Consider the following 26,752-nt stretch of genomic DNA (forward strand, 5'->3'; position numbering starts at 1 on the left):
GGGAGGTGAGGGGGTTGGAAACAAAATCAGTGCGCAAGATGGAGCGATTTTTGGGACACTGACGACTCAGGAATTTATAATCCATGCACTTGAGGGGTGGATTATTGCATTTCCATTATGGGTTTAAAAAGCATAATGGGATTTTTCGAGGGTGGAAAACAAACCAGGGCCCCTGAAAGCCTCAGGTTCACTGAGCCAGGAGCCATGAAGCCAAGTCACCTCAGCCACACCCTCTGACACCATACATTTCATTTTATCCAGTTTATTGTACAATTATATGTTGGTTTGATTTCTCCAGCTAGAAGATCTACAGAGTTAAAACGCTAGTTTACTTAAAAAAACGGTGCCGATGGAGTGGTGGGTGAAGTGTTCGAGTCCACAAAACACATTTGGAGTTTCAGGGGTGAAGTGATGAAGTAAATGGTGACCAATTCTTCTAATGTAAATAAACAAAAGAAAAAATATAAAATGCCTCCACACTGCTCCTGTGGTGTCGTCCGTAAGCCTCCACATTCAAATCCGACAAATTCGATCATTTACACCATTTTTTAGCCTTAATGTCCACTGTGATCCTCACACGAACGTGGCTCCAGAGGAGGATATCACAGGACATTTAGGCCATTTCCATAAAGATCTATATGAATGTAGCTATTCCTGGAGCTTTCAACCAAATCCACAGTCTTCTTCATGTGTCTCCAAGGTCATGAATGAATTTCATGCTCTTTTAGTGTTGTGTCAAAACCCTTTCCACACCAGAATGGGAAAAGTCAGGTTGGATGATGCTGAATCATTTATTATTATTTGTTTGTTAACTCTTGGCCTAAGAAGTCAGATAGTGGAATCAGGCCATACACATACACCAAGTGTTCATGGATAACAGGATAATAGGATTTCTTTTTGTTGTATTTCATCAAATTACCTCAATCTCACTGAATCCCACACAGGGGAATTGATCTTTGTGTAAGATGTAACAATCAAAATGTGGTTATAAAGGGATGTTGTGTCATTTTTGGGAACATCCTTGGTTGTTTTCTTGCTGAGTTAAATGAGAAGATTGATACATTTTCAGTGTTTGAAAAAATAAAAATGTGAGATATATTGTTTAAATTATAGAATTATAAATTATAGTTAACTTTAGAGGTCAGGTAAATGGATTTTATTACCCTTCGCTGAGCCAGACTGGCTTTTTCTAGTCTGTCGGTAGTTTCATATTTAGGACCCCTGGAGGTCCCTGCACACCATCTTAGGAGCCACAGATATAGGTCACCTTTGCTAAATCACATTTTGAAGCACGGTTAAGGTTCCCAGCCAAAATAATTCTCTGCTGTGAGTACCCCAACTCAAATCTGGATAAATTCTGGCTTCTTTAGTTTTAAAATGAGTGACCATCATAGTTTTGCGATTCAGAAACACAGAAATAAAAAGCCTGACTCACTCATAAGCTCTGATTACTTGATTTCTTAATTTAATACTCACATACAGTAACAGTATACACACAGGATATCCTTTACATCTCACAGACACAAAAGCAAACACTTAAATACGTAGATAACTTTTAGCACCAGCGTAGAGGACTGATCCACTCAGCTTTTATCTAAAACTCTTACTCATAGTGATTTTCAAAATAAAACACCTCAGCTTGTTCTCACTAGGCATGGCTTACATGTAATTTCTTTACAGCAGCATTCACTTACAAAGGTTAATTGATTAAAAAGGATGCATACTGTACACCGAAAGTGGTATACAAAAGCAATATTATATTATATACCCATTTACATCGCCATTTAGGTTTTCTTAGTGTCACATTTATGTGATTTGCGTGTTCTGACGACTTCGGTATCAACACTGATGCTTGATAAAAACTTATAAACCCATAAAAATAAAAAATGTTCTAATGAGTATACATGAGGAGAGATAATTGGCATGTAACAATCTTGCATATTGAAACATAAATATATCACGTTCACATGCTCTCATTTTACTTTGTGTATACGAACAAGAGAGCTACTTTCTTTCTATATTTTGTTTAGGTTATACAGTCTTTTACATGTTAAAATTATAATTGAAAGAAGGACCCATCCACAGGGAAAGTATTTTTTTGTTACACAGAAATGTGAAAAAATAGTATCAAAATGATTTTCTAAATCTCTCAATCAAAAAGCAATGTAAAATGTAATGCACCATTTTCAGTGGAGTCATAGATATGTTTTCATCTTGATAAACACGAGTAAACAAGATCCTGTGGTGAAATCTGACAATTGAAAGTCGTCTTAAGGTAAAAAATGTTTTCTGTTATACATTTCTGGTCAGATAAGGAATCTATATAACATGTTTCCTGTGGATGTATTCCATAATCTGAAGGTTTTTAATTCAAAGTCACCGACAAAAGTAGCGTAAGTAATTTTAAATGGGAATCTTAAAAACGAAATCTGTACTAAAAGAGTCTGACTGTAGCTCTCAGCTCAGAGTAGGGTCGCCACTTCCTTCAGGGTCCCCAGAACTAAAGGACGTCACTTTCTCCTTTTATTTAATCAGATTTAAAACATTCACAGAGTTTGCTAAGAATGGCTAACATTTATTTTATCATAACAAAGTGTAAAAATGTGACAGCACGATGCTCAAATTGAGGAAACAAAGAATTGTCACCTGAATCTGCGGCTCGTCTTAGCGTAGCTTTGGCTATTTGGGTTTTACAGTGAGTTTCCACTCCCATCCCTGTTCGCTTAGTGTTGTTTTAAGCCTCAGTAGACGTCTGTTTTCAGTGAAAATGTTTAAAAACCCGATGCACACAGGACCAAACAGTACTTAGACAGTTAAGACCATAGCTGCTGAAAGCTAAATAACAAACAATTTCCAATATGGACCAAAAATACATTCGTCAAGTGAAGCACCAAATGAGACCAAATAATGTAAGTCCATAACGGCTGTTAACTGTTTGATAGCAAGTTCCACTGCCCCCAAGTGGCCAAAAACTCTGTAATTGCAGCTTTAAGAAGTGTTAAAGTTAAAGTGCGTATAGTGTGTTAGCTGTGAAAAATAAGAATATCAAAAAATACAGCATTGTTGACATCGCATAAACTGCAGGTGATGTTGGAGAAGATTTACATTAGCCCTATAATATCACCATGAAGCATTAAGTTGGAGCCTATTTTTTCCCTTGGACATTTAATTCTTTGAGTGGCTTTCTTGGATTTCTTCGCTATTGCCTTATCAATTCAAAAATTACATTACCGTTTCTTCTTTACGAAAAGGAGATAAATAAAAAGTAGAAGCAAATTTTTTTTTAAATATTTTTTGGGTAGAAAAGGAAGTGACACCCACTCCTGGGACCCTGAAGAAAGTGACATACCTTCCGCTTGGGGACATGAGACCCCAGACGTGACCCTATACTCAAACTCAAACAACTTGGATTCAAGAGGGAAGGAGATTTCAGAACTTCGTCTGCTTTAGTTTGTCGATGTGGTAGCAAAGCTTCAAGGCCGGCCCCAGCTTCAGTCCGAGGTACTTCATGATCATGTCGCTCTTTAGGAGTAACAACGCGTTTCCATCAATCTCCTGAGAGAAAAAGAAGTGAGAAATAGTTGAACAGCCAAGGGGATTTCTGCTGGATGTTCAGTCTGGCTATGAAGCAGCAGTCTGACATGTCAGCTTGTTGAGAACACAGCGGACTTACATGTTTTCTAAAGACGTCCGCATGAGGGCCAAGAGCCTGTGGGTCTGCGTCTCTGATGAACCAGACAACATCTTCCACAGACCAGGTGGTTGGATCCTTATTGGGCGGAGCTTTGGACTCCTGGGACTCTGAAGATGCATTATATCCTCCTGGAAGAACAAAGCAGAGAAAGCAGTTTTACCTTTTGTACGTTTGGGGAATGAACCCCGGCACAATCTTGTTTTTTTCCCCCCCACGACTCCTCACCTGTCCTGTTGCTCTCTGGGAACGTGCTTGGGCTGGTTGACGACTGCCTGCACATGCTCATGGAGGCTGAGCCGTTGGAGAACTGCTGTGATGAACGGAACCCGTAGGAGGACTTTGGCGAGTAGGATGAGCTTATGGAGCTGAAAGCAGAATCGCCAGGGTCCAAGGAGTAGCGTTTGCCGTCTGACTGGTCTAAGTGGTAGTCATCGGCCATGGATGTCTCAGCTAAAGACAAGATTAGAGTCGAAATTAGCTTAAAGCATTTGTTTATATTGACACAGTTGCTTCTGCTGAGGTCAAAATGTACAAGTACCATCTGACTGGTAGGAGCGGCCACTGTGCTGGGTAATGGGCTGATCACTGAAGAGGTTCTCACAGTGCAAGCTGCGACAGAGTTTCTTCAGAAAACGAAGCACATAGTCAATACTGTTCACCACAGGGAGGCTCAGAAGGTGCTGCTTCCCGTCAAACGTGGCTGCAAGAGCAAAACAGGGAGAGCACTTGAAACAACAGCACAGTCTGGACACAATTTCCCACAAATTAGGTCAATATGGTCTAAAGATAAATATTTCTCACTACCACCTCAGGTAAAATGGTAAGAAATGTATTGAAGGGTATTGAACAAACAGAAAACAACACCTGAGGGGGGTCTTTGTACAACACCTGATATTTTTTCTCCCCCGTAGCCTTGTGTGAGGAGAGTGAACACTGTTTTCTGCTGGAAGGCGCTGTCGATGCAGCCCTGGACGGCCTGCTGCAGAACCACCGAGGGCCTGTCGGGACCAAAGTGATCGGGGAGCTGCTGGATCTTCTTCCTGTCCAGGTTGGGGCCCGTGTTGGCCTGCTTGTTGATGTAGATACACACTAGTATGGGGGAAAACACAGATGGAGATATGGAAATAAGGAGAAAGTATCTTTTGTGTCTCATCACAGTTTGTCCTTAAACAACCCCAGACTGGATCCTACAAGGCCATTAGATTGTTTCCTACCTGTGAGCACCTGGGGCGTGGCAGAGTGAGGGATGGTGGCTGCATCCTGAGGGATGGAGCTCATATCTGGCTCTGGGGTGCTACTGGGTGGAGAAATAGCCAACGGTGTCATCACCATCCTGGGTTTGAGCTGCAGAAAAAGTACATGTTTTTCCTGTGTTTATTTCGGGCATATCATTTATTTACACACACTAAATGATGTAAGGGGGGATGGTTAAACAATCTGGATACGAAATCTGTGTGGAGTTGTTCTGCAGATGATGAGGTTTGTATGTATTTATGAATATAAAACATATATTTGTATTTATGACCGGCTCCTTTCAGACATAAAATGTTTCTATAATATTTGACTGCAGCAGAACAAAGCCTCATAGATGTTTCAGGGTCTTTCTGTTACACCAGGGTCCAACAAAATCTGAAGGGCATGGAGCCTGTGTCTGTATCTCTCTGTGTACACATGCATTTTTTAACATGCTGCATCCACAACACCACATCTCACCCCCCCTGTTTCACCCTAATCTGGCTGACCTTGAAGCCCGGCTTTCTCCCCCTCTTCTTTGGCACTTTGAGCGGAGGCAGCGATTCTGGGTAACGGTTGGGAAAATCCATCTTGGCGACATTGCGGAGTGGGGGTCTCCCTCTCTTCCTGCCCGGTATCTTCCCCGACTGGCTGGGGAGGAAAGAGGGAGCCACTGCAGCTGATTGCATTTCACTGTTGTTGCCGTCTGATTTCTGTGCCGTTGCTGCAGGTACACTCATTTGGAGCTGGAGACAAAGGAAACAACCGTTGAGCAAAGGCAAAAGAAAACACACAGAAACATGCACTTTACTTAAACATCAATACTCCTCCTCAGGGGCTGCATATCAGAGAGCAGCATCAATTCAGAGCAGACACAGAGGAAGTAGCTTTGGTGTAAAGCTGCACAACAGCAACACTAAGAGACTGCAGAGGACTGATGCAGTGAGGAGAGCAGAATTTAGCAGAGCACTGTGGTAATAATCGAACAACACAAAAGGGCAACCATGCAAGAGCTGTGGAGGAAACAGCACCTCCATCCTGCACTGATAACACACCAATAACCCTGAGAGAGAGAGAGAGAGACAGAGAGAGAGAGAGCGAGAGAGAGAGAGAGGGAGGGGGTGTCTATTACCTGCTATCTTCTATTGTGAAAGTCCAAGAGCCAAGCCCTTTAGTCTTAAATCCCAGGAGCCTAGAAAGTGACTATAAAGCTAAATCCCTCACAATGCAGGGAAAGCCATCTTTGTCTTTCTGTATGTGGCGTTTTCCTCTTCCCCCGTTGGTTAACACACGGCTGCTGCCTCCTCTGCCTCTGCTGCTGCTGCTGCTCGGCACACAGGCTGCAGACATCTCATTAGACTAATGCATTCAGCAGTGGCAGAGGGAGGGGGAAATTGACTTCACCATGGCTACCCAGCTATGAATTACCATTATGATGACAGCTTCCACCCTAATCTTTAAAAAATAAGAAGGAGCAGCTCCGAGAAAGGAAACATGTGGCACATCTTTCATGCAGCAGCAGCAGCAGCAGCAGCAGCAGAGCTAACCAGAAGGAAGGAACTGCAATTTATGAATATGCCACTTAAAAAGGATCCTGCTTAAAGCAGATTTGGCAAAGGATCCAGTGTGTAAACAAACAATAACCAGTCACCAGGCACTCACCATCCAAAACAGATGTGGAGATGTGGATCCCTCTGCTCCGTGCTAGATTTCCTATATTTTTCCTGCTCCCAATAGCAGAACTTGGATCTCAAAGCAAGGCGGATTCCACTGTAATACAGTGTATATATGTGTGTGTGTGTGTGTGTGTAGCAGAAACAGACAGAGAGCGAGTGACAGTGTGTGTGTCTGTGTGCATTAGAGAGAGAGGAGGGAGAGAGAAGGGCTCCTCTGTTGTCATGGCAACAAGCCTGTAAGCCCTGGAACACCCTGACTGTTGTCTGCCATGTTTTGTCTGCAACTCCGGCTCAGTGCTGTGGAGATATAATTAGACTGAGGACGGAGTCATAATGAGAAAATTCATAGGAAAGTATGAAAATGTTATTTTTCTGTTGTGGGTTTCCAATGGTGTGCTTCAGCGTTACTTTAAACATTCATACTCACATTTTTGTGGCTTTCATACTAATCTTCTGAAAATCAAAAGATTATTTTCAGTCATTTCCTGAGTCAAAATGCCAAATATTTACTCGTTCCAGCTTCTCAAATGTAAGCGGTTTGTGCTTTCTTTGTCATACATGGTAAACTGAATGTATTTGAGGTTTTGGCTGTAGGTCAAATAAACAAAACATGAAAATCCCGAGCAGTGGTGAACTGTAACAGGCATTGACTAGATTTATCAGTTAATTAAAGAAACATAGATATAAATATAATTTCTTATAAACAATAATCAGTAGTCCCAGTTAATTGTAGTTTTGCAAAATGATTACACTTGCTCTGTAGTTCATCGACTAACATTTTTTAAATTTTTTTTTTACAAAACATCAATCTGAAATGCAAATATTTTTAAATGGAAATCTTGTCAAAAAAATTATTTTTATTCCAGCCTCTCAAACATGATAATATGCTGCCTTTCTCTTTTTGTGATATTGTAAAATGTATTTATTTTATACATATATACTGTATATATGATGAAGATAAGATAGGATAATCCTTTCTTAGTCCCACAGAGGGGAGATTTGCGATGTTGCAGCAGCAGGAGGGCAGTCAGGCATAAACACCAGTATAGTATCAATAAGTAGCATGAAATATTTATAAGGAGATATAAGTAAGAAAAAGTATATATATAAAGGCAGTAAAAACTAATATATACAGTGTAAACAGAATATACACAATGTGAACACAGTACGGTGAAATGAATTGCACATTAGCCAATAATATATATATATATGTATACCATGACACATTTTAGCCTGGACATACGTATCACTGACTTTGAATTTCTCACATGTACTTGCATAAAGAAAGTCTTCATTCTGTATATTATATATATTATATATATATATATATATAATATATATATATAATTTTACAATATTATAAAAAAAGAGACAGGCAGCATTTTGTCATGTTGTTGTTTTTTAATCACTCTGCCCTCAAAAGGTAAACAGCCCCACCCTTATCTACAATAGATTTACACGTGGACAAAAATATTATTATTATTATTATTATCATTATTATTATTGTTATTACAGAATTGACCGATGTGTCGCCCCCTGCCGGCTGACGTTTGTTTTGCGTGTGTGTTATGTCCTTGCTAATAAAGTTGCGTGACGTCATTTGAAAGAAGATGGCGGCCCTCGCACCGCTGTGTGTGGGGATGTCACCCTCAGCCCTCCTGGGCTTCAGGCGTCTGTTGACGGAGCGATATTTCTCCGGGAGGCCGCTGACATGTTTGACGCGGATCTGCGGACGAGGTGAGGCCGCTGTGAGTTGAGTCCCCGTGACGGTGGAGGTGAAAACATGTGTAAACTGTGTGAACGTTCACCCAGCGAGCTGGTTGACATTCTCCCGCAGCAGACCCGCTGTTGTTGTGGTTATTCAACATGTTTTATGAACTTAGATTCATCTGCTCTGTGGGTTTATTCTGTCCCAGCAGCTGTCACACTTCACCGTCACCGACCTCATCTATAACACTCGTTTTCCTGCTGTAAACAAAACGAGCTGAACTTCCGCTTCAGTCCGTGTTGTGTTCATTTCTAAGGTTACTCCGTCAAAGCCCGGCAGGAGGTGGAGGAGGAGGTCGGTGCGGGCGCCACCGGGGGCTTCTGCGGACCTATGGATCACTACAGCGGGCTGATCAGAGACGGGACGCTGCGGGAGGACGAGCACCAGAGAGCGGTGCTGCAGAGACTGGACGAGCTGCACAAAACCCTGCGAGGATACAGCAACACTCCCACATCCATCTTCTCCAAGGTAGTGACTGGTAGTGACCGATGATTTCATGCTGTCGTTAATAAACCTGGAAACATTCACCACATGTTTACGTTGATGGAGAAATGATTGATCTGGGAGAATCCTGCTGTTAAACTCTGAACTTTGGGTAAATGATACCTGAATATTGTGCAGTCGTGTAGATTATTGCTGCAAAAAGAAGTTAATACAACTCCTTTAGCTAAATGACACGTTAAAAACAAGCCAATCATGCAACAAAATGCATGGAGAAAAATTCAGACTTACAACTTCAGCTTGTAACCTAACCCTCTGTCAGATGTTACTGTTTGCAAACAGCAGCTTTTCTCTATATATCTCATTTAAAAATGTGGAATGTTGTTCGTGTCAAGTTTTTTCAGAAACATGTTGTGATGACACAGAGTACAAGATTGTTTTCAGCAGTCCAAAAAGTGCATTCACAAGTAACACAGCAAAGTGGAAAGAAAAAGAGAAACTCCTCCCCCCATGTGGAAGGATAACAGTATCTGGCTACAGTTTAAATATCCAGCATAAATGTTTCTGTACTGTTTGTCTTATTAAATATTCATGATAGGTTTCATATCGTTTCACCCACCACTGTGTCTGCATTGTGTGTAAACGCAGGCTTATCCTCCCTGTAGATGGTTCAGGTAACATATGTGGTTTTTTAAATAAACTACTCTTGTATGTTAGTTGAAATAACTTATTTATTATCATACTTTACTGCCTTTGACTTTGGAGAACATGTCGTATGTGCTATTGTGATGAAGTCAAGTAAACTTGGGTTTATGTTGTAGTTTACTTACAACGATTTATTGAAGTATTGTTTTTTATGCTGTACATTTTCTGTTTTGTAAACTTAACTACCACCAGAATTGGCCTCTTTTATTTCTTGCAGCTGATTTAATTCCTTATTTCTGTCTCCCTTTTTATCTTTCAGTTTTTCACAAAACCTAAACCTCCAAAAGGCTACTACATCTTTGGTGACGTTGGTAAGGAGTGTTGAATAGAAATCTAATTCTCTTATTTCTAGTAACACTGTATTTTAGGTCCTCATCTGTTTCTGACTGACATTGTCTCGTCTTATTTCAGGCACAGGAAAAACAATGGTCATGGACATGTTTTATTCATATGTGGAGACTGAAAAGAAGAAGCGGGTTCATTTCCACGGCTTTATGTTGGATGTGCATAAAAGTGAGTACACTTCATACAGTCAGTGATCTCACAGAGTCCTCCTAACAGCCACTAGGGGGCAGTTGAGCCAGCTCAGACTTATTGCATCAATGCTTGAATACATGAGTTGTTTGAAAAGGTGTAAATTGTTCGTCTGTTCAGTGCGAGGTAAAGATGTTTCTCCTTATATTTTATATAAGAGAGAGACGTGCAGGGTTTGATATCATGTTTAACACAAAATATAAAATACTCAGGCTTCACTAAACAAATATAAACTCTAATCTTATCCCAGACACTTTAATCTACAATTCTCCAAAATCATCAGGTTTATAAATAAACTAAAAAATAAACATATGTTTTTCTGTTAGATTTGCAGCTAAATATATTAAATAAATATACTAAATACTATATTAGAAATAAATCTAAAATAACATTAGGATTCCAGCTTCGTCATCCATTAAGGAAAATTAAATCTGCCAAACAATGGATGAATGGACTTTGTTGAATAAAATGTCACTGACTCTTTTATTCAACTCTTTCTCTGCCACTTCTGCGTTTAAAGATACATGTGTTTTCTCATCCATTAACCTTACAGCTCCACTGGATTGAAACTGAGACTCTGCTACACATAGTATCGTAGAATTGATGAGGGATTTTTTTTGTTGTACAACACTCACTTGACTCAGGGGGAACTCTGATCAGCTGCACTGAAACTGAAAACACTTCTCAAAGTTAGTGAGCTCAGAGTTCAAGGTTAAATCCAGCGGTTGTCAAATCTGCTTTCTGGATTTCCCCCCCCACTTACAGTCACCACCTACATTGTGAGTTAACCGGATGTAAACATCAGTTTCTTTATCCTTGTCATTGTGGTCTTCACTGTGCGTCCCCACCCTCATTCACATGAGAAGGACAAACATTGCCCCAAGCCTTCCAGTGGTTGTTTTTGCCTGAGAAGCATCTTTATTCTCGTCACCATTTACCTTACGTGACCTTACATTTAGTATATAAATGGTCAACACAAAACCATCTGATGTCGCTGCCCCGAAATCACAGCTTCTTTTTTTATTTAATGTAAAATGGGAAACTCAAACCATTTGTCTTTGAGGCATGTCATTCAGTGAAGAACCCATCAGTTGTTGGAGTTGTTTTCATTAAGCAAGTGGATCCAGGACTTTTTTCACTTTCTTAAATGTTGTAAACAATAACTAGAATCACACATATTTAGCAAATATACTTTTTGAAGTGAATACTTGTAGTGAATTTAACTACATGTGTCCAATATTTACACCCAGAACAGTTTACAGGTTCATGGCGACATGTATTTGTGTGAATTAATTTGTACTTATAAGTTACTCACTTGTTTCCTTCTTAGGGATCCATCGGTTAAAGCAGAGTATGCCAAAGAGGAAAGCAGGTAAAATGGCCAAATCCTATGACCCAATTGCTCCAGTTGCTGAGGAGATCAGTGAGGAGGCTTGTGTTTTGTGCTTCGACGAGTTTCAGGTAATGATCTTTCAGTGTTTCAACATATCACAGTGAGTCTGGCTGCCGCCGTGCACAGCTAAAAGTGAATTTATGTCTTAAATTGTTTCAGGTCACTGATATCGCTGATGCCATGATTCTCAAGCAGCTTTTTGAGAATCTGTTTCTGAACGGAGTTGTTGTAGTGGCCACTTCTAATCGTCCTCCTGAAGGTTAGGAAGAAGCGCCCCGATGCATGATGCAAAGGACGAAACAGTTTGATCCAATACAAGTTAATTATTAATGATTTAAAATGTATCACATTCACAATGATATTGGATATCAAGACAAGAAACTCTGAAATATCTTTGATTTGTGTTCAGAGATTCAAAAATCCACTTAAAGCAAATGTTAATAATAAAATAAATTATATTTTCTATATCTTCCCTCAGATTTGTATAAAAATGGGCTGCAGAGAGTCAACTTTGTGCCTTTTATTGCCGTGTTGCAGGTAAAAATGTAGAATAAAATGTTTGTCACTCAAAAACATATTGAAATCTCTTTTTCTCTTGTCTCAGGTTGTTAATTATTTGTTTCTCACATTCAGAAATATTGCCAAACTCTTCGGCTGGATTCTGGGATCGATTACCGCAAAAGGAACAGACCCTCCGCTGGAAAACTCTACTTCCTGTAAGAAATCCTTCTGGTAAATCAATCACTAAGAGTTAAAGGTGGACTGAGTGTAATCAAAGCTTCTCTGTCTCATTTATCGTAGCTCAAGTGAACCTGACGTAGAAGCGACTCTAGACAAGATGTTCGATGAGCTGGCTTTCAAGCAGAATGACAGTAAGTGGACTTTATTATGATATGTGACTTAATCTTACAGCTGGTATGATTACGTTTATTAAGTTATCATTTTATCTGTACGGCCTCAAATATTAGATTTCTCAATATTACAAGGCGTCAGTACGTTTGACACCAAACTTGCAACACTGCATCTTCAGACTGTCCACAAACCATCCAGCCAGATTTTTAAACACTACTGGAAACAGATACTATAAATTCTCACTAAATAAATTCCCATTTTTAACGAAAATCATGTCTTGGTAAATCCAATGGGAAAGATATTTTGAAATTTATCGTAATGTCACCTATTGCACTCAATGGAAATACATCCTCTTTAAACATCAGGTTCTCTCTCATAGAGCAATCAAACTGTGAAAATAAATTACAGACACCCGTATACTGTCTAGATATAGTAAAGAAACTGTATCTTGGTAACTTAATTATTACACTTGTAATAGTCAGCAGCCCTGCGGACTGCCTTTAGTCACAGTGAAGTAACATCACTTGCCTTTAGAGTCTAAGATTGTGAGTTTATTGTGGTTGAAACACAATAACTCTTTTCAACCAAAATACATCTTTAAAAGCTCATTTTCTTCTTCCTCCTCTTTTCTTTCCTGCATCTTCCCGCTATACTTCCTCAAAATGCCCGTCCCCGACGCATTGCTGCTTACAGCTGCTATAATTATCTTGTTACATTTCCCCACAGTTACACGACCAAGAGTTATGAACGTTCACAACAGAAAAGTGCGCCTGGACAAAGCTTGTGGGACCATTGCAGACTGTACGTTTGAGGAGCTCTGTGATAGAGTGAGTCTGTCCGAACCTTTTCAGTCCTGATCATGTTGTAAAACTCTGAATCAATATCGACTTCTAATCCTGAATCTTGGGTCTTTTTTGTTGTGTGTTGCTTTTTCACACTATTTTGCTTGGTTTTATTTGTTTCATCACAGAAATCAGGTTTTTCTTACAAAGCTTCAGTGCAGAGCTTCATTGAAGCAACAAAATGAGAATATTCTATTGTCGCTGAAGTTCAGCCTCAAACTATTCGGTGTCTTTACAAACACATAGACCTCGATCAAATTTACATTCATCATTCACTTTTTTTTTTTTGATTGCCAAGTGTTTCAGTGATTCTCTCATTAATGGCTCTGGACGAGCTAATGTTATCCAAAGAAATCAGAATAGACATAAAATGATGAGTTTCTAGTAAACAGACATTATAAAACAAAATGCTGATGATTTAAAGACTCAGAGAAATGTAAAGTGCTCAGCAACTTAAAGTGATTTCAGATCAGAAGCGCTGCTTTTTGGCTGCTGTGCCGTCCAGTGTCTGAATGTAAATGTTTCAGCCTTTAGGGGCCAGTGATTACCTTGAGATGTCCAGGCTGTTCGACACCATCTTTATCCGTCACATTCCTCTGCTCACGCTCAACAAAAAAACTCAAGCCAGGCGGCTCATTACACTCGTGGACGCTCTTTATGACCACAAGGTACGCTGCACTAATTCACTCGCACACACACACACACACAAAAATGTTTTTATTACAATGAGTCATCTCTGATTTCAGGTGCGGGTGGTAATTCTTGCGGACCACCCTCTGGAGGACATTTTTGTGCACGACGGGGATCGCGGCCACGACGAGAGCCACATTCTCATGGACGATCTGGGGCTGAAAAGGGTAAGAGCTCTCCTTCTTCTTTTAACCAGCCGAACCAGTTTTTCATTTTGGGTGTGTACATTCTGTCACATTTTAAAAGGCTATAAAACAATCAGAGTGCAGACTGCTGCCAAGAATGTTCACTCCTGAAACATATTTATTACTTTAATAATATATAAAATATGGGTCAGATCGTAGAGAGTAACAAACAGAAATACGATGGAGCTTGCATGAGTTGTGACGTTCTCTTGATACAGATTTGAGTCATAGTAACACTGTTTTATTTTTAAACACAAATTATGTATCTATGGAAACTGCAGTGTTAAATCATTTCTCTTCAGTGGCACATTAATTTCCTGTTTTCAGTAGAGATGGAAATCACAGATTGATAGGATCTCCCAACTCATTTGAACTGCGACATAAGTTTGTTTATTTTTCATTTCAACCATTAAAAAAAACAAAACAGTTATAATTAAATGTTCAGGGATGCCCCCCCCCCCCGTTGGTGAAGGAGCTGACATGTCGAGCACCAACTTGAAAATCCCCTTCGTTGCATCTCACTCTTTCCCCCTCATTTCCTGTTGACTCTTTCTTTTAGTCTAATAAAGACATAAATTCCACAAAAGGGATTTTAAGAGGCTGAAATGTTGTTTCTTCAAGATCAACAGAAATCATTAAGATAAAAAATGTTAAAATATCAATAAGCAGTAAGAGGAAGGTCTGTGTGAACATGTTAAGATTAAAACCTTAACTCTGATGTCCCTTTAGAAAAGACTTAAGCTCTGAACATGTCTGTGTGATTCTTCTGTTTAACTGTCTTTTGGTAACTAATGTAAAACTTCTCGTCTGATGCCTTTTTATCTGAAGCAGTGCACATAATAACAAGTACTCCTGCGTTTCAATGAACTATGGAACGTGTCATTTTGTTTCCCTGGGTTCGACAGGACGAGGCCAGCAGTCTGTCCATCTTCAGCGGAGAGGAGGAGAGATTTGCCTTCCAGAGGACGGTGTCTCGACTCACAGAGATGCAGACAGAAGAATATTGGCTGGAAGGGGACAGAAGCACAAAATCGCAGGTTTAACATTTGGACCGTGTCACACAAAGTCCACCCTTCATACGCTGTGCTCCTCTGAACACTACTCCTTCTCTTCCAACACAAACCCAGTGCTGAACAGTGTGCGTGCAAATGTTGCACCGAAGATATTTATTGATATTTTAAGGCCTTTTATCACTTTAATGCGACATTGCACTTGTTTTAGATGAGCCTCTGGGTGTCATATTGCTTTTATCTCTGTATCAAACACTGGTCCAACTGTATTTATTTTTATAAATATGAGCGAAGAGGCCGGATGACTTTTGGAAATGGACTTTTATGAAGTTTTAAGTGACATTTAAATGAACCTCCATTGTGGGTTGTGTTTGACTCTTACACGAGTCTAAGTGGCAGCAGATTGGTCTTAAAGTATTTTAGAGTGTTAATTTCTGATGATTTATATGGATGGTGCTTGTGAAATTTCACACGTGTACTGAACAAAAACATTTGCACGATGAAAAGAAACAAAACATGTAAACAAGTGTTTATTTGACCTATTATACATTTTTTTCAATGTAAACGTGTTCATAAATGAAACTGATGAGCGTTTAGATGAGGGTGTGTAGCCGATTTACATGAATTTAGTTTGTTTGCTTTACAAATACAAAGACATGGGGACGTGTGGGATGTGAAAGTGAGGAAAAAAAACTTCAAAGTACTTCTGTGCAAACAGAAGTGTTATTGGTACAGACGAACGGTTTGGGGTATTTTTTTTTCTTTTATCTCCTGGAACCTGATGTTATTTCTGCTTATTTGAATCATACAATTCAGGAATGTTGAACCTTGAAACCACTTTTACACAAACTTCAACCACACATGCAAAAATTAGACTTTATGAGTTTGTCCAAATGTGGATTTTGTTGAACTGAACGTTTGCGTTGTTGCAACATCCTGCAAGAATGACAAACAACACCCAGCGGCACTGCAAACTATATCTCATCATTCTTTGGGCTGGATTAATATGTGACTCATATTTATCTCCACGCTAACAAAATATTGAGTTCTACTAAAAACATAAATTATCTTTTTATTTAACATAAGACTTACGTATAAAACTGTCCCATTTAAATGTGTTTTGTTTTGCATTGCTCTCACCCTAATTTACAGGCTACCATATTAATTTAACAAAATGTTACTGAGGTCATTTCCTTTTTAGAGGAAGATTAAAGTACTTTTGGACGCTATGACCTTTTAATTTGACAACTTTTGGGACAACTAATGAATAATTACACAGAGGATTTATTTTTGGTCGTCTCATCAAACATTTAATGGGCTCAGTATTTTTAAATCCCTGGTTTCTCTTTGGTTTTATATAAAGTGAAATGATTCCCCACTATACAAAAATATAGAGTACTACTAATCATCGTGATCTAGTTGTTTTTTTTAACTTCATCATTTAGTATAAAACTGTCACATTTAAATATGTTGTATTTTTGTATGTATGTATTTTGGAGCTCATATCCTTTTTTAAAGTACATTTTATAGCACTTTTAGACGCTTTTACTTTTTAATTTCACAACTTTTGGGACAACTAATGAATAATTACACAGAGGGTTTATTTCTGCTCATGTCATCAAACATTGAATGGGCTCAGTAGTTTTATTTTTTTTTTTTGAAATCCCTGGTTTTGCTTCCATCCAGACTTATGGAGTAATGACGCACAGAAATCTCCAGGTGAGTTGTGCCACTGTTTCTTTATCCCTTCTGTTATATTTATTCTCAGGGATATTTGTGCAGAGGCTTCAGTGTCTGTGTGTGGGTGAAGGAGTGAGGAGGTGATGTCACTGCTGAGCAGGACGTGTCCACACTGTCTCTTTAATTTCAGCTCAGTCCAGGGGGCAGGATCCTGCTTCTTTTTTCTCCTGGAGTCGAAGCGTTTGCACCACAGCAGCAGCAGCAGCAGATTGAATGAGGCGTCCCTGAAGGCTGCTTGTCCACACGGAGGACACCGAGCTGGCCTCTCCGAGATGCCACAATGCATCTGTGCGTTTTGAGCTCCTGAGCGATGCGGATAGCCTCCTCTCCACACGTCCCGTTTTGGATGTGTGTCTTCTGTTTTTTTTGCAAAGGAAGCTGCGGGGCCTTGAGGAGCCAATCTCCGCCTTGATCGTATCTGGACAGCAGGCGACTGGCAGCCCTCCGCACGGATGATAAAAGAACTTGGGAAAGGAAATAGTCAAGATGGCAGCTGTGCACGGAGTGATAACGCTGATGTGGAGGCATTAGATGAAGTCATTTTCATTTTCTTGCAGTGCGCACGTCGCAGGATCGCGAGTCTGCAGGACGCGGGGCAAACGTCGTCTTGACTCTCCGCTGACTTCCTATCGCTTCTCTCCACATTTTGCCAAATTGCAGCGCGTGTTGTCGAGGGTGTGGGCTGCAGGAGGACAGCCGATGTTTTAGTTCATGCTCCGTGCTGCAGATTGACGCCTTGCAGGAGGACGGACAGACGGACACGTGCTGGGCTGCAGCCTGGACATTTGCACCGTAAATGAATCTGCCGCTGAATCCTGCACACAACATTGATGGAATGCGACCTGAGTGATTTTATTCCCCTTTGTGCGAGAAGCGAGAATTTGCGATCGACATGGCTGAGGCGTTCATCGGCAACGAGCCTCCGCTGAACGTCGAGATCGACCCGGATTTCGAGCCCCAGAAACGGCCACGGTCCTGCACCTGGCCCCTGCCCCGTCCGGAGTCCGGTGCGGGCAAGTCCGGGACCAATGACACTGACGTAATCCCCGAAGAGGAGGATGATGACGGGGAGAGCGGCGCTGCAGAGACAGCCAGCGGTGGTGATGTGAAACCCCGGGAGGCGAGCGGCGGCAGCTCCATCTCGCAGCCCGTGGAAGTCCAGCGCGGCCCCCGCACGGAGGAGGCGGCGGACGGCTCGCCTTCCTCCGCGCAGACCCACGCCGCGGCCCCGGGGGGCTCTGCCTCCCAGCAGCTGAGGAAGTCCTCCGCCCGCAGGAACGCCTGGGGCAACTACTCCTATGCAGACCTCATTACCCAAGCCATCGAGAGCTCCCCGGAGAACAGGCTGACCTTGTCCCAAATCTACGACTGGATGGTGAGGTCTGTGCCATATTTCAAGGACAAAGGCGACAGCAACAGCTCTGCGGGCTGGAAGGTGAGCGCAGACACGCTGCTGCTGCTGTCATCATGACAAAGACCATGTTGTGGTCGTGTAGAAACACACAATGCCCACGGCTGTAGTTCATGTAGAGACGCGGGAGGCGGGTACAAACACTGTGTTATTTGCAGACACCACCACATTTTGTTTTCAGCATCAGTTTCAGACATATTTGCTTTGTCAACAGGGGGGGGGGGGCTGTTCAGGAGTGTGTCTGCAACATGCTCACAGGGTTAAATGACTTGTGATCCAAGCTGCTGTCACAATATATGGTTGTAATGGGATGTGCATCAAATTACACACAAAAGAATCAGAGCTGCACACCGATCCCTTACAAACAAGGTGGTGGGTCTGAAACTCCAGACTCCAAACACAGGCCATGCAAAGTTGATTTCACTTTCAAACTGGTCACACTGCAGCACGGGGCACTTCTTACAAGCTTCCACTGGGCCCTGCCTGCTTCTGTTTGATTTTAAGGATTAGTACAGGCCTGGAAAACCAATTCATCTGTCATGGAATCAAGTCTGATGAAAGCTTTGAGCTTTGCAGGATTTAGATTGGAGGGGAGGGGGGTTAGAAAAACTCTGGAAATAGGTTTGTAATCCCGCACAACTGCATAACTGTGCATGTGGGATGCAGGCCAATTCCAGGGAGTTTCTTGAGGAAGGAATTACAATAACGGTCAAGATTAGTTTTTTTGGAAACCTCATCAAATTGCTGTGACGTGATGGGAATTGGAATTTTAAAAAACAAAGTAATCCGTGTGAGAGACAAATTGATGCTAATAACCGAATAATCTGCACAGAATCAGCTGGATTGTTGTTACTCTAGATTAGTGGCTGCTCCACCACATGCATCCATGAGGCTGCAGACTGACGGTGGTTTGCAGAGGAGAGGGTTAAATGTTGAGGGTTCCTGAAGAGCTGACATCAGCATTTCCTGGGAGAAGCTCTGAAGCAGTTTGAGATCCAGGCATCGGTTAAAGGTTGGTCATCTGGGGAAAGAATGTCCTCAGACAGTGAATCCAGAGCTGTCACACGTCTCATTCCATTACAGGACAACAACGTTCAGTGACCAGCTTCATCTGCAGCTCAGGAGGTTATGCCCCCCCCTCAGTGTTGTGAATCCAAACTCAATCTGCAGCTTCCTATATGGACGGGCAGCCAGCAGCTCAGGCCTGCTGTGCAAGTGCCACACTGTCTTTTTCATGTGGCCCGGGCACGAGGATCAATCAGCTGACTATAAATTATGTAGGTCAATGTGTAGCAGTGTGAGAGAAGCTCAGTGTTTCTCTTTGGATCGGGCTCTGGCTAAACTGGCATTGCTCCAGTCCCCGCTCAGAATGAGGCATTGCTCAAAGGGTGCTGCAGCACTGCTGTGACTGCGTGGGGGAGGGGACGGCAGGAGTTCTGCTCTTTGTGATTTATCTTTTTTTTTTTTTTTTTTTTAAATGTCGTTTGGCTCATACTGTACGTACCTGAGAAGCATTCTGGGAAATTTTCTTCAGCTCAGTAGATGCAATTATGTCCACTGGCTATTTCTTTTAAGGAGGACCTTCTACACAGTCGTTCTAAAAAACAGAAATGATTAGGAACGTTGTGGGTTACACACAAATTCCACAACACTGTATAATATTTTGCAATTAAAGCACCAATTTTGCAGTTTATTGTTATTAATTCAAATTCAGCAGCATTGTGATAAAAATCATCATTGTGAGCAAGTTTTTGTTGCATAAATGAGAACCGCATAAAATTCCTCTGTCGTTTCTGAAGTTATATATTGGGATGTTGCACTGAACCGTGTTATATTGTTAAAGGTGTAACGACTATTTCATCCATCTGTTGGAATGCAGTACAATCCAATACAGCTACACCACAATTCATGGCCCCATAAATAACGTCAGAGTTCAATCAAAGCCTCTCTGGCAGCCTCGGCCAAAACTGAAGTGTCAACACGGGTTTATTTATTTATTGCAGGGCGGTTGTGTTGGATTGCATGAGACTGAGCAGGACAGGTGTTGCTCTTATTGTGTTCACTCTCTGTACAGGATCATTATCATGTTGCACTGTTTGACTTGTGTCTTTTAGCCTTTATACGCTACAGCTGTTCAGGCCAGTTGACGGAGGTGATATCGAATGTCTTGCTTGTTTACGGTTTAAGATGTTTTTTAAGAAATACATATGTAAATGGGATTTTTATACTGCGAGTGTGTACAGAATAGGTCAAAAATGCATTGGTGGGTTTTCACCAAACTTGGTGGGCTTATAACTTGGGAGTGTATCTCCCGATGTTTAAGTTTTGTAGCTGATCAGTCAAAGGTCAAACTCAAGGTCAACGGAAATATGGTTCCACAATGACAATAGTTGAATTGATTTTTGCAACCAGTAATAATTGTAATACAAGCTACAGGTTATTTAGATTAAACAATCACTTGTCATCATATGGTATAAATTATGTCTTTCTCTCAATTATTGGTTCCATCTAATGAGATTTCAGATTAAGATGTTGTAAAATTGGAAAACAGCACTGGTATTGTATCAGTGTTAATAATAAGACCACCAAATATATAATTAATATTGACCGATTAATTGTTTAATCTATAAAATGTAAGAAAATAGTGAAGCGATGTTCGTCCCAGTTTCCCAGAGTCAAAAGTAATGGTGTTAAAAGCATACAGGCTGCATGTTCTGACTATTCTCAAATATATTCATTGTAGTGAAATTGTCCAACATAACAGAAACAAGTCCAGGTGGCCTGGATGTTTCCTCAGCAAGTGTTGAACGTGGCCTAACTGCAGCAGCAGCTTGGGTGTTCCTTTTCAGATGGAAGGAATTAGAGCAGATTTTCAGCCAAATTCAGAAAGTGAGAAAAAAATAAAAAGTTCTATTATTCCCCAAGACTCTTTATCAACCTTTGGAAGAAGTGAAAATACAAAAAAAAATTCACATGTCTTGTCGTCAGGTAATGGCAAAAGGAAAATGAAGGAAATTAAAACCAAACAAGCAAAGAGTTGCTTCTCTCTGTGTTTTATTAACCACTGCACTGCTGGGACATTCTCTGGATCAAACAGATTTACCTCTTCAGCAGGAACTAATGGATTCGGGTTGGACGGTGCTGTGTGAGTCTGGAAGTATAAATACTGACATTTATAAAAACAAACAATATTAAAGTATACCCTTTAAAGTGTGTAATCTAGCCTACATGATATATCACAGCAGTTAATTCTGAAAGACTGATACAAGCCAGCAGCCTTTTCAGCTTAATAATTGAAACACAGAAAGAAAAGAGCAACGAGGCACCTGAGATTTATTTTTGAGTCACATGTGTTTTGTTGTAAGTGACTTAATCCTTTAATTGGCTTTAAGCGAGGGCTTTACTGTAAGTTAAATGTCAGTGGATCATTCCACTGACTCATTATATTCAGAGGAAAACTGTGGCCAATGCTCATTTGTGATCATTCGATCATCACAAAGCTGGAGAGCAGCTGCCTCCACCGCTGCAGGTCCATATTGTTAGTGCAGACTTGTGTCACTGTAGTTTGTATGTGCTGAGCCTGGTTTGAAATTGATTAGTTTAATCCTCTGAGAGATGGATTTAAATAGGACCTCAGTTTACTCAAGTTAATTCAAGTTTAAGAGAATTATGCTGGATCCTCTCCCAATGAACTTGGCCTCTGGGCTGCAGAAAATCACTGCAGAGTTTCTCCTTACTTACTGCTGTGGGTCTTAGTGCGGGTCAGCCGTGCAGACTCCAGCTGTTTAATTTTGTACATGGTGGGGGAAACATCTCCGAGGAAATCCTGCAGACCTTCTTGAGCAGCCAAAATGGGTCACAGAAAGAAATAATTTAAAAAAGCGGTATCTTGGACAAGGATGCAATATTAGAATTGTTCACACTACCTGGGTTCTCATTGTTGGTTAGTTTAAAAAAAAAAAACTACAATTTTCTATGGTGAGAGGAGGTAAGGACGCTTGAATCACTGAATGTTCAGCACTGCTTGTCAATAGTCTTTATTTTCTACCTTCAGTGGAACCAAAAAACAGCTTATTATTTGTGTGATGCAAATCTGCTTACACACAGTATTTCTCAAAGGAATAATATACACACAAAATTAGGTAGTAAAAGTTTAAATATCCACTTAAATAAAGTTGGGGGCTTGTAGTGTGGGTTCCAAAGGTACTAGATCTTCGGATTCCTCCTTTGCAAACTGCCACATCTTTCATTGGAATAAAAAATGTGTTGCCTACAAGCTGCCGCCTGGATGATGTCATCAAGGTGTGGCTCCAAAACCACAGACACATTTATTGAACTGTTTTACAGGATAAGCAGAGTGAGTGAGCGAGCAGAGTGTTTTTCCTCATTACTAATAAACTTGTCTGTAAAATCTGTGCAGTTTCTCTTTGAAACCATTGGTTCTCTGTACCATGTTGTCTAAGGTAGTTCACATGCTTTTACATGTATTTTAATCATTCACGTAATTGTGTTTATCCGTTTTATTTCAGAATTCCATCCGACACAATCTGTCCCTCCACAGCCGTTTTGTCAAAGTCCAGAATGAAGGAACAGGGAAAAGTTCCTGGTGGATGGTCAACCCAGAGGGTGGGAAAGGAGGCAAAGCTCCTCGTCGACGGGCTGTATCGATGGACAACAGCAAGTACATCAAAGGAGCTCGAGGACGTGCCACCAAGAAGAAGGCCTCACTTCAAGCCGCTCAAGATGGCAGCTCTGAGAGCTCCTCAAGCCTCTCCAAATGGACAGGAAGTCCAACTTCCCGCAGCAGTGATGAGCTAGACGCCTGGACAGACTTCCGTTCCCGGACAAATTCTAACGCCAGCACACTCAGCGGTCGTCTGTCCCCGATCCTGGCCAACCTGGAGCTGGACGAGGTGCCTGATGATGACTCCCCCCTCTCCCCAATGCTGTACTCTAGTCCCAGCAGCATGTCTCCGTCAACAGGGCCCACAGGGCTCTCTGACCTGGCAGGTACCATGAACCTCAATGATGGACTCTCTGACAACCTGATGGACGACCTTTTAGACAATATTAGCTTGACAGCATCCCAGCAGCCTCCTCCTGGAGAGGAGGACAACGGAGCAAACGGTCAGGGGAGCTCACTGTTTACCTTCAGCTGCTCAGGAAGCAGTCTGGGGAGCCCCTCTGGCAGCTTCGGTTCGAACCCTCTTTTCAGTCCTCCGTCCATCACAAGCCTGCGCCAGTCACCCATGCAGACCATTCAGGAGAACAAGCAGACCAACTTCTCCTGCATCTCGCACTTTAGCGACCATCAGACCCTGCAGGATCTGCTCAGTCTGGACTCCCACAGCCACAGCAATGTCATGCTCACCCAGTCCGACCCGCTGATGTCGCAGGCCAGCACCGCCATCGCTCTGCAAAACTCTCGTCGAAATGCCATGCTGCTGCGCAAAGACCACGTGTTGGTGAACCCCGCCAGCGCAGGTCAGGGTCAAAGCTCATCAGTGCCTGGTTGGCAAGCTGGCTTGTCAACCTCTGACAGCGATGCCAGTCACCCTATTGCCAAGCAGCCACACCTGAGGTCACCCAGCAAGAACGCCTCTATGCAGCTCGGCTCTGGTTTGTCCGGCCAGGACCGTTTTCCTGCCGATCTGGACCTGGACGTGTTCAATGGCAGCCTGGAGTGTGACATGGACTCCATCATCCGCAATGAGTTGATGGATGCAGATTGCCTGGACCTCAGCTTCGACTCTTGCCTCACTTCCGCCCAGAACGCCAATAGGAATTCAGGAAGCTTTTCAAGCTCAAAACAGACCTCCCCTCAAAGCTGGGTCCCAAGCTGAGAGGCTCTGTCGGAGCATGATTTAAAAAAGAAAAGAAAAAAAGTGGCGGAAATGTAAATTGGGTTTCATTGTCCTGAATTGTGGAACTAGAGGGAATGAAGTGTGTAAAAGTGTATTCATGTAGTATTTTTTTCCATTGTTTTTAATGTGAGGCATTAAGTTCGATACTGTATTTTAAGTGTCTGAGACACATAATGGTGTCTACACAGCGGAGAAAAAAAATTCTTTAAAAAGATCAAAACCTGGGCGGTGTGAACAACAGCACTGACTTCTAGTACAGGACATTTTGTTAAAACTATATGAAAAGCATCAACTCATGTTAGTCTCAGGGAATCACGCATATCACAAAGTGATACATGATGAAGATGAATTCTGTTTCCACCCTGCTTTTCTCCCTTTTCACACCCTTTCGTACCTAAACCAACATTTTTGCCAAACCAGCTGTCAGCCTGTTGTTGGCTGACGGCCTGTTTACAGAATGAGAATGTTGCATCATTACGTTCCAGTGGAGGATACTTGACAAGCTTTTGTTTTTATTTTAATGTTTCTTTGAGAGACGTAGCCTAAATGGACTAAAAGATTTAAAACAAATGCTTTTTTTTCCCCCCATTGATGCACCGAGTCATGCACCAAATATCAGTCTGTAGAGGTTAATATGTTATCAAGATGTGAACTGATCTACATTGTGTGGTTATTGTATGTAATGTTTTCCTTTCATTTAGCGAATTTGACCCTGTGAGTTTAGTGACATTACTGTGAATTCTGTTCCTTCAGAAGAGGTTCATTACTGACGTCTTGATGATATGGTGTTTTCTGCTGCAGATCCCTTTCACCATCTTCCCCGCTCGTCCTCCTCTTCCTCCTCTTCCTCGTACTGCAATATCGGAGGTCCCGTCCGTGTAGAGTTTAGGACGGAGATAAGGACATGATTTAGCTCTAGTTGACACCATTTACATTAGCATTTAGGAATATCTGGATTCAAATAACTGCACTCCACAGCACTCGACTACAATATCTTGGTGTTTGAATTTGAAGTTCTTGGTGCTATAAATAAAGAGATGGCAGGGAGTGGCTGCAGATGGAGTGTCAATAGTAGCCTCTCCTTTGTTATCAGCACTACAGCAGGTGCTGGGGAAAAAAGGCTGTGATCGAATCGTCTTGTTTTTGGCTTCATTAGGTTCCTGGAGAAATGACTCAGAAGTATCTTAAGTTGCAGCCGTTATGAGGTCGAATTCTCTAAATGCTTACGAAAGGTGCTCCGGTGCTTCTTTTCTTATCTCCTTCAGCATAGGACACACTGGACCATCCTTTACAACAGGAAAGGAGATAATTCAATTCCTTGCAGCAGCAACATTTATTGATGCACGTCAATAACATCCGCTGTCACATTATTACACAGCCCAGTGTGAGTGTGGCCAGATTGTCTTAGAGCCCCAGTCCTCTTCGGGAATCCTCCTTCACGTCTTTCCTTGACCGCGTGACGGTTTTTTTATGTGGGTCAAGGAAAAGTGGTCGGGCAAGGACGCGGGACGTAATTCGTTTTTTTTGACGATTGGACCACAGCCGTAAGTGTTTCAAACCCTGCGAGAGGACGTTGTGTTGTATCTTAGAGCCATTTTTGCCATTTTAGAACGAAAGAACCACAGTATTTGAAATATTGCCAAAACATTTCTGCATTTGAATAAGCAGAAATAAGAGGATATACAGTGTATACATATTAGGAACCAGTGCTGCAGGTGCAAAAAAAAAAAAAAAAGAATTACATCAGCACAGTTTTTGTCGGGACAGCAGGATGAATTGGGAAAAAAACTAGACTTTTTGTGTAATTTTGTCTCCTTGCTAAATTTACCTCAATCATTTTAAGAGATGCACATTTGCTTTATTTATTAAATTCTCTCTTAATGTGGTTCTGCATGTTTTACCCCACGTAAAGTGGGTTAGAGCTGCAGGAAAGCACTTTTGTTTTGACAGTCTGTTCGATCTACCCACGTTTTGACCCCCCCGGTCGGGCGATCATCAGGACAGACGACCAATTAATCAATTTAATTGATTAGTTATAGAAAATTCGAAATGTTGCAATTAACTGACATTGATGTGAGAGAAACACATTCTGCACATTTATGTTCCCAAATCATTTTTCCATCTTCACGTGGATGATTTAATCTTCAAAATACAAATGACATAAAACTTTGTTTTTATTCTACATGAATTCTGAGTAACACTCACTGCCAATATCCATTCTCTATTTCTTCCTCTTGCTCCTACAAAACAAGACATCAAGTTGAGATTGTCGGTTGTAATCCCAATTCTTATCTTGGCTGTAACAGAGATGGTGCATGTAAATAAAGCTTAAAGAACCACTGAATGTCTGTCTGAGGTTTTTTTTTTATCATGTACCTTTTTTAATTCCTGTCTCTGGAGGAACTGCAGAGCTGCAGACTTGACTCTGCAGGCGGCGAGGAGGAGATCTGCTATTGGACAATCTCATCACAGGCTGAGAACCAATCACACACTGTATCTATGAAGAGTGGACCCCGCTCAATTAAGTCAAGGTTTTTTGAAAGCAGGAGCTCTGACTGCTGAGGAGGGAGCTGCCCAACAACTGCTGCACTGTGCATCATTTATCATCCATTGACTTTTTATTACACATTATTGTAATGTGGCTAGTATCTGAAAAGCACAGCAGCGTGACGTAATGCTGTTCTGACTAATGTGACGTTAGAGCCCTCTGCTGA

The 26,752-nt window shown here is 41.4% G+C and overlaps 3 protein-coding genes across 5 annotated transcripts; 2 read left to right on the top strand and 1 right to left on the bottom strand.

The window, feature by feature from the left end:
- Positions 1-1,443: 1,443 nt before the first annotated feature.
- LOC109636440 (sex comb on midleg-like protein 4) lies at positions 1,444-6,785 on the bottom strand. 2 transcript variants are annotated; one of them, XM_020098158.2, is made up of 8 exons: positions 6,590-6,785; positions 5,437-5,673; positions 4,909-5,038; positions 4,583-4,783; positions 4,233-4,394; positions 3,920-4,144; positions 3,674-3,822; positions 1,444-3,555 (listed from the first exon to the last, which is right to left on the bottom strand). In XM_020098158.2, exons 1-8 carry the CDS (start codon positions 6,590-6,592, stop codon positions 3,430-3,432), a joined length of 1,233 nt encoding a protein of 410 aa, XP_019953717.1. In that variant the 5' UTR covers positions 6,593-6,785; the 3' UTR covers positions 1,444-3,429. The 2 variants fall into 2 exon arrangements, with proteins under 2 accessions (XP_019953717.1, XP_019953718.1); XM_020098159.2 differs by lacking the exon at positions 6,590-6,785 and adding an exon at positions 6,060-6,318.
- Positions 6,786-8,182: 1,397 nt separating this feature from the next.
- afg1la (AFG1 like ATPase a) lies at positions 8,183-15,619 on the top strand. 2 transcript variants are annotated; one of them, XM_020097849.2, is made up of 13 exons: positions 8,183-8,340; positions 8,628-8,839; positions 9,777-9,828; positions 9,929-10,030; positions 11,382-11,512; positions 11,604-11,703; positions 11,923-11,981; positions 12,078-12,160; positions 12,246-12,316; positions 13,023-13,123; positions 13,666-13,806; positions 13,885-13,995; positions 14,919-15,619. In XM_020097849.2, the coding sequence occupies exons 1-13, from the start codon at positions 8,214-8,216 to the stop codon at positions 15,054-15,056; spliced, it is 1,428 nt and encodes a 475-aa protein (XP_019953408.1). In that variant the 5' UTR covers positions 8,183-8,213; the 3' UTR covers positions 15,057-15,619. The 2 variants fall into 2 exon arrangements, with proteins under 2 accessions (XP_019953408.1, XP_019953409.1); XM_020097850.2 differs by having other exon boundaries at positions 8,203-8,351.
- Positions 15,620-17,093: 1,474 nt separating this feature from the next.
- foxo3a (forkhead box O3A) lies at positions 17,094-25,777 on the top strand. Its single transcript, XM_069536249.1, has 2 exons — positions 17,094-18,198; positions 22,704-25,777. The coding sequence occupies exons 1-2, from the start codon at positions 17,656-17,658 to the stop codon at positions 24,015-24,017; spliced, it is 1,857 nt and encodes a 618-aa protein (XP_069392350.1). The 5' UTR covers positions 17,094-17,655; the 3' UTR covers positions 24,018-25,777.
- The last annotated feature ends 975 nt before the right edge of the window (positions 25,778-26,752 follow it).

The sequence above is a fragment of the Paralichthys olivaceus genome, chromosome 12 (assembly GCF_024713975.1).
Source record: "Paralichthys olivaceus isolate ysfri-2021 chromosome 12, ASM2471397v2, whole genome shotgun sequence".
NCBI lineage: Eukaryota > Metazoa > Chordata > Actinopteri > Pleuronectiformes > Paralichthyidae > Paralichthys > Paralichthys olivaceus.

Coding starts and splice junctions, on each gene's coding strand:
- LOC109636440 (XM_020098158.2), bottom strand. Junction 4,784..4,908: donor CACGCCCCAGGTGCTCACAG/GTAGGAAACAAT, acceptor CCCCCATACTAG/TGTGTATCTACATCAACAAG. Junction 3,556..3,673: donor CGGACGTCTTTAGAAAACAT/GTAAGTCCGCTG, acceptor TTTTTCTCTCAG/GAGATTGATGGAAACGCGTT.
- afg1la (XM_020097849.2), top strand. CDS start 8,214: ATGGCGGCCCTCGCACCGCTGTGTGTGGGGATGTCACCCTCAGCCCTC. Junction 12,161..12,245: donor GCTGGAAAACTCTACTTCCT/GTAAGAAATCCT, acceptor CATTTATCGTAG/CTCAAGTGAACCTGACGTAG. Junction 13,996..14,918: donor ACGATCTGGGGCTGAAAAGG/GTAAGAGCTCTC, acceptor TGGGTTCGACAG/GACGAGGCCAGCAGTCTGTC.
- foxo3a (XM_069536249.1), top strand. CDS start 17,656: ATGGCTGAGGCGTTCATCGGCAACGAGCCTCCGCTGAACGTCGAGATC. Junction 18,199..22,703: donor ACAGCTCTGCGGGCTGGAAG/GTGAGCGCAGAC, acceptor GTTTTATTTCAG/AATTCCATCCGACACAATCT.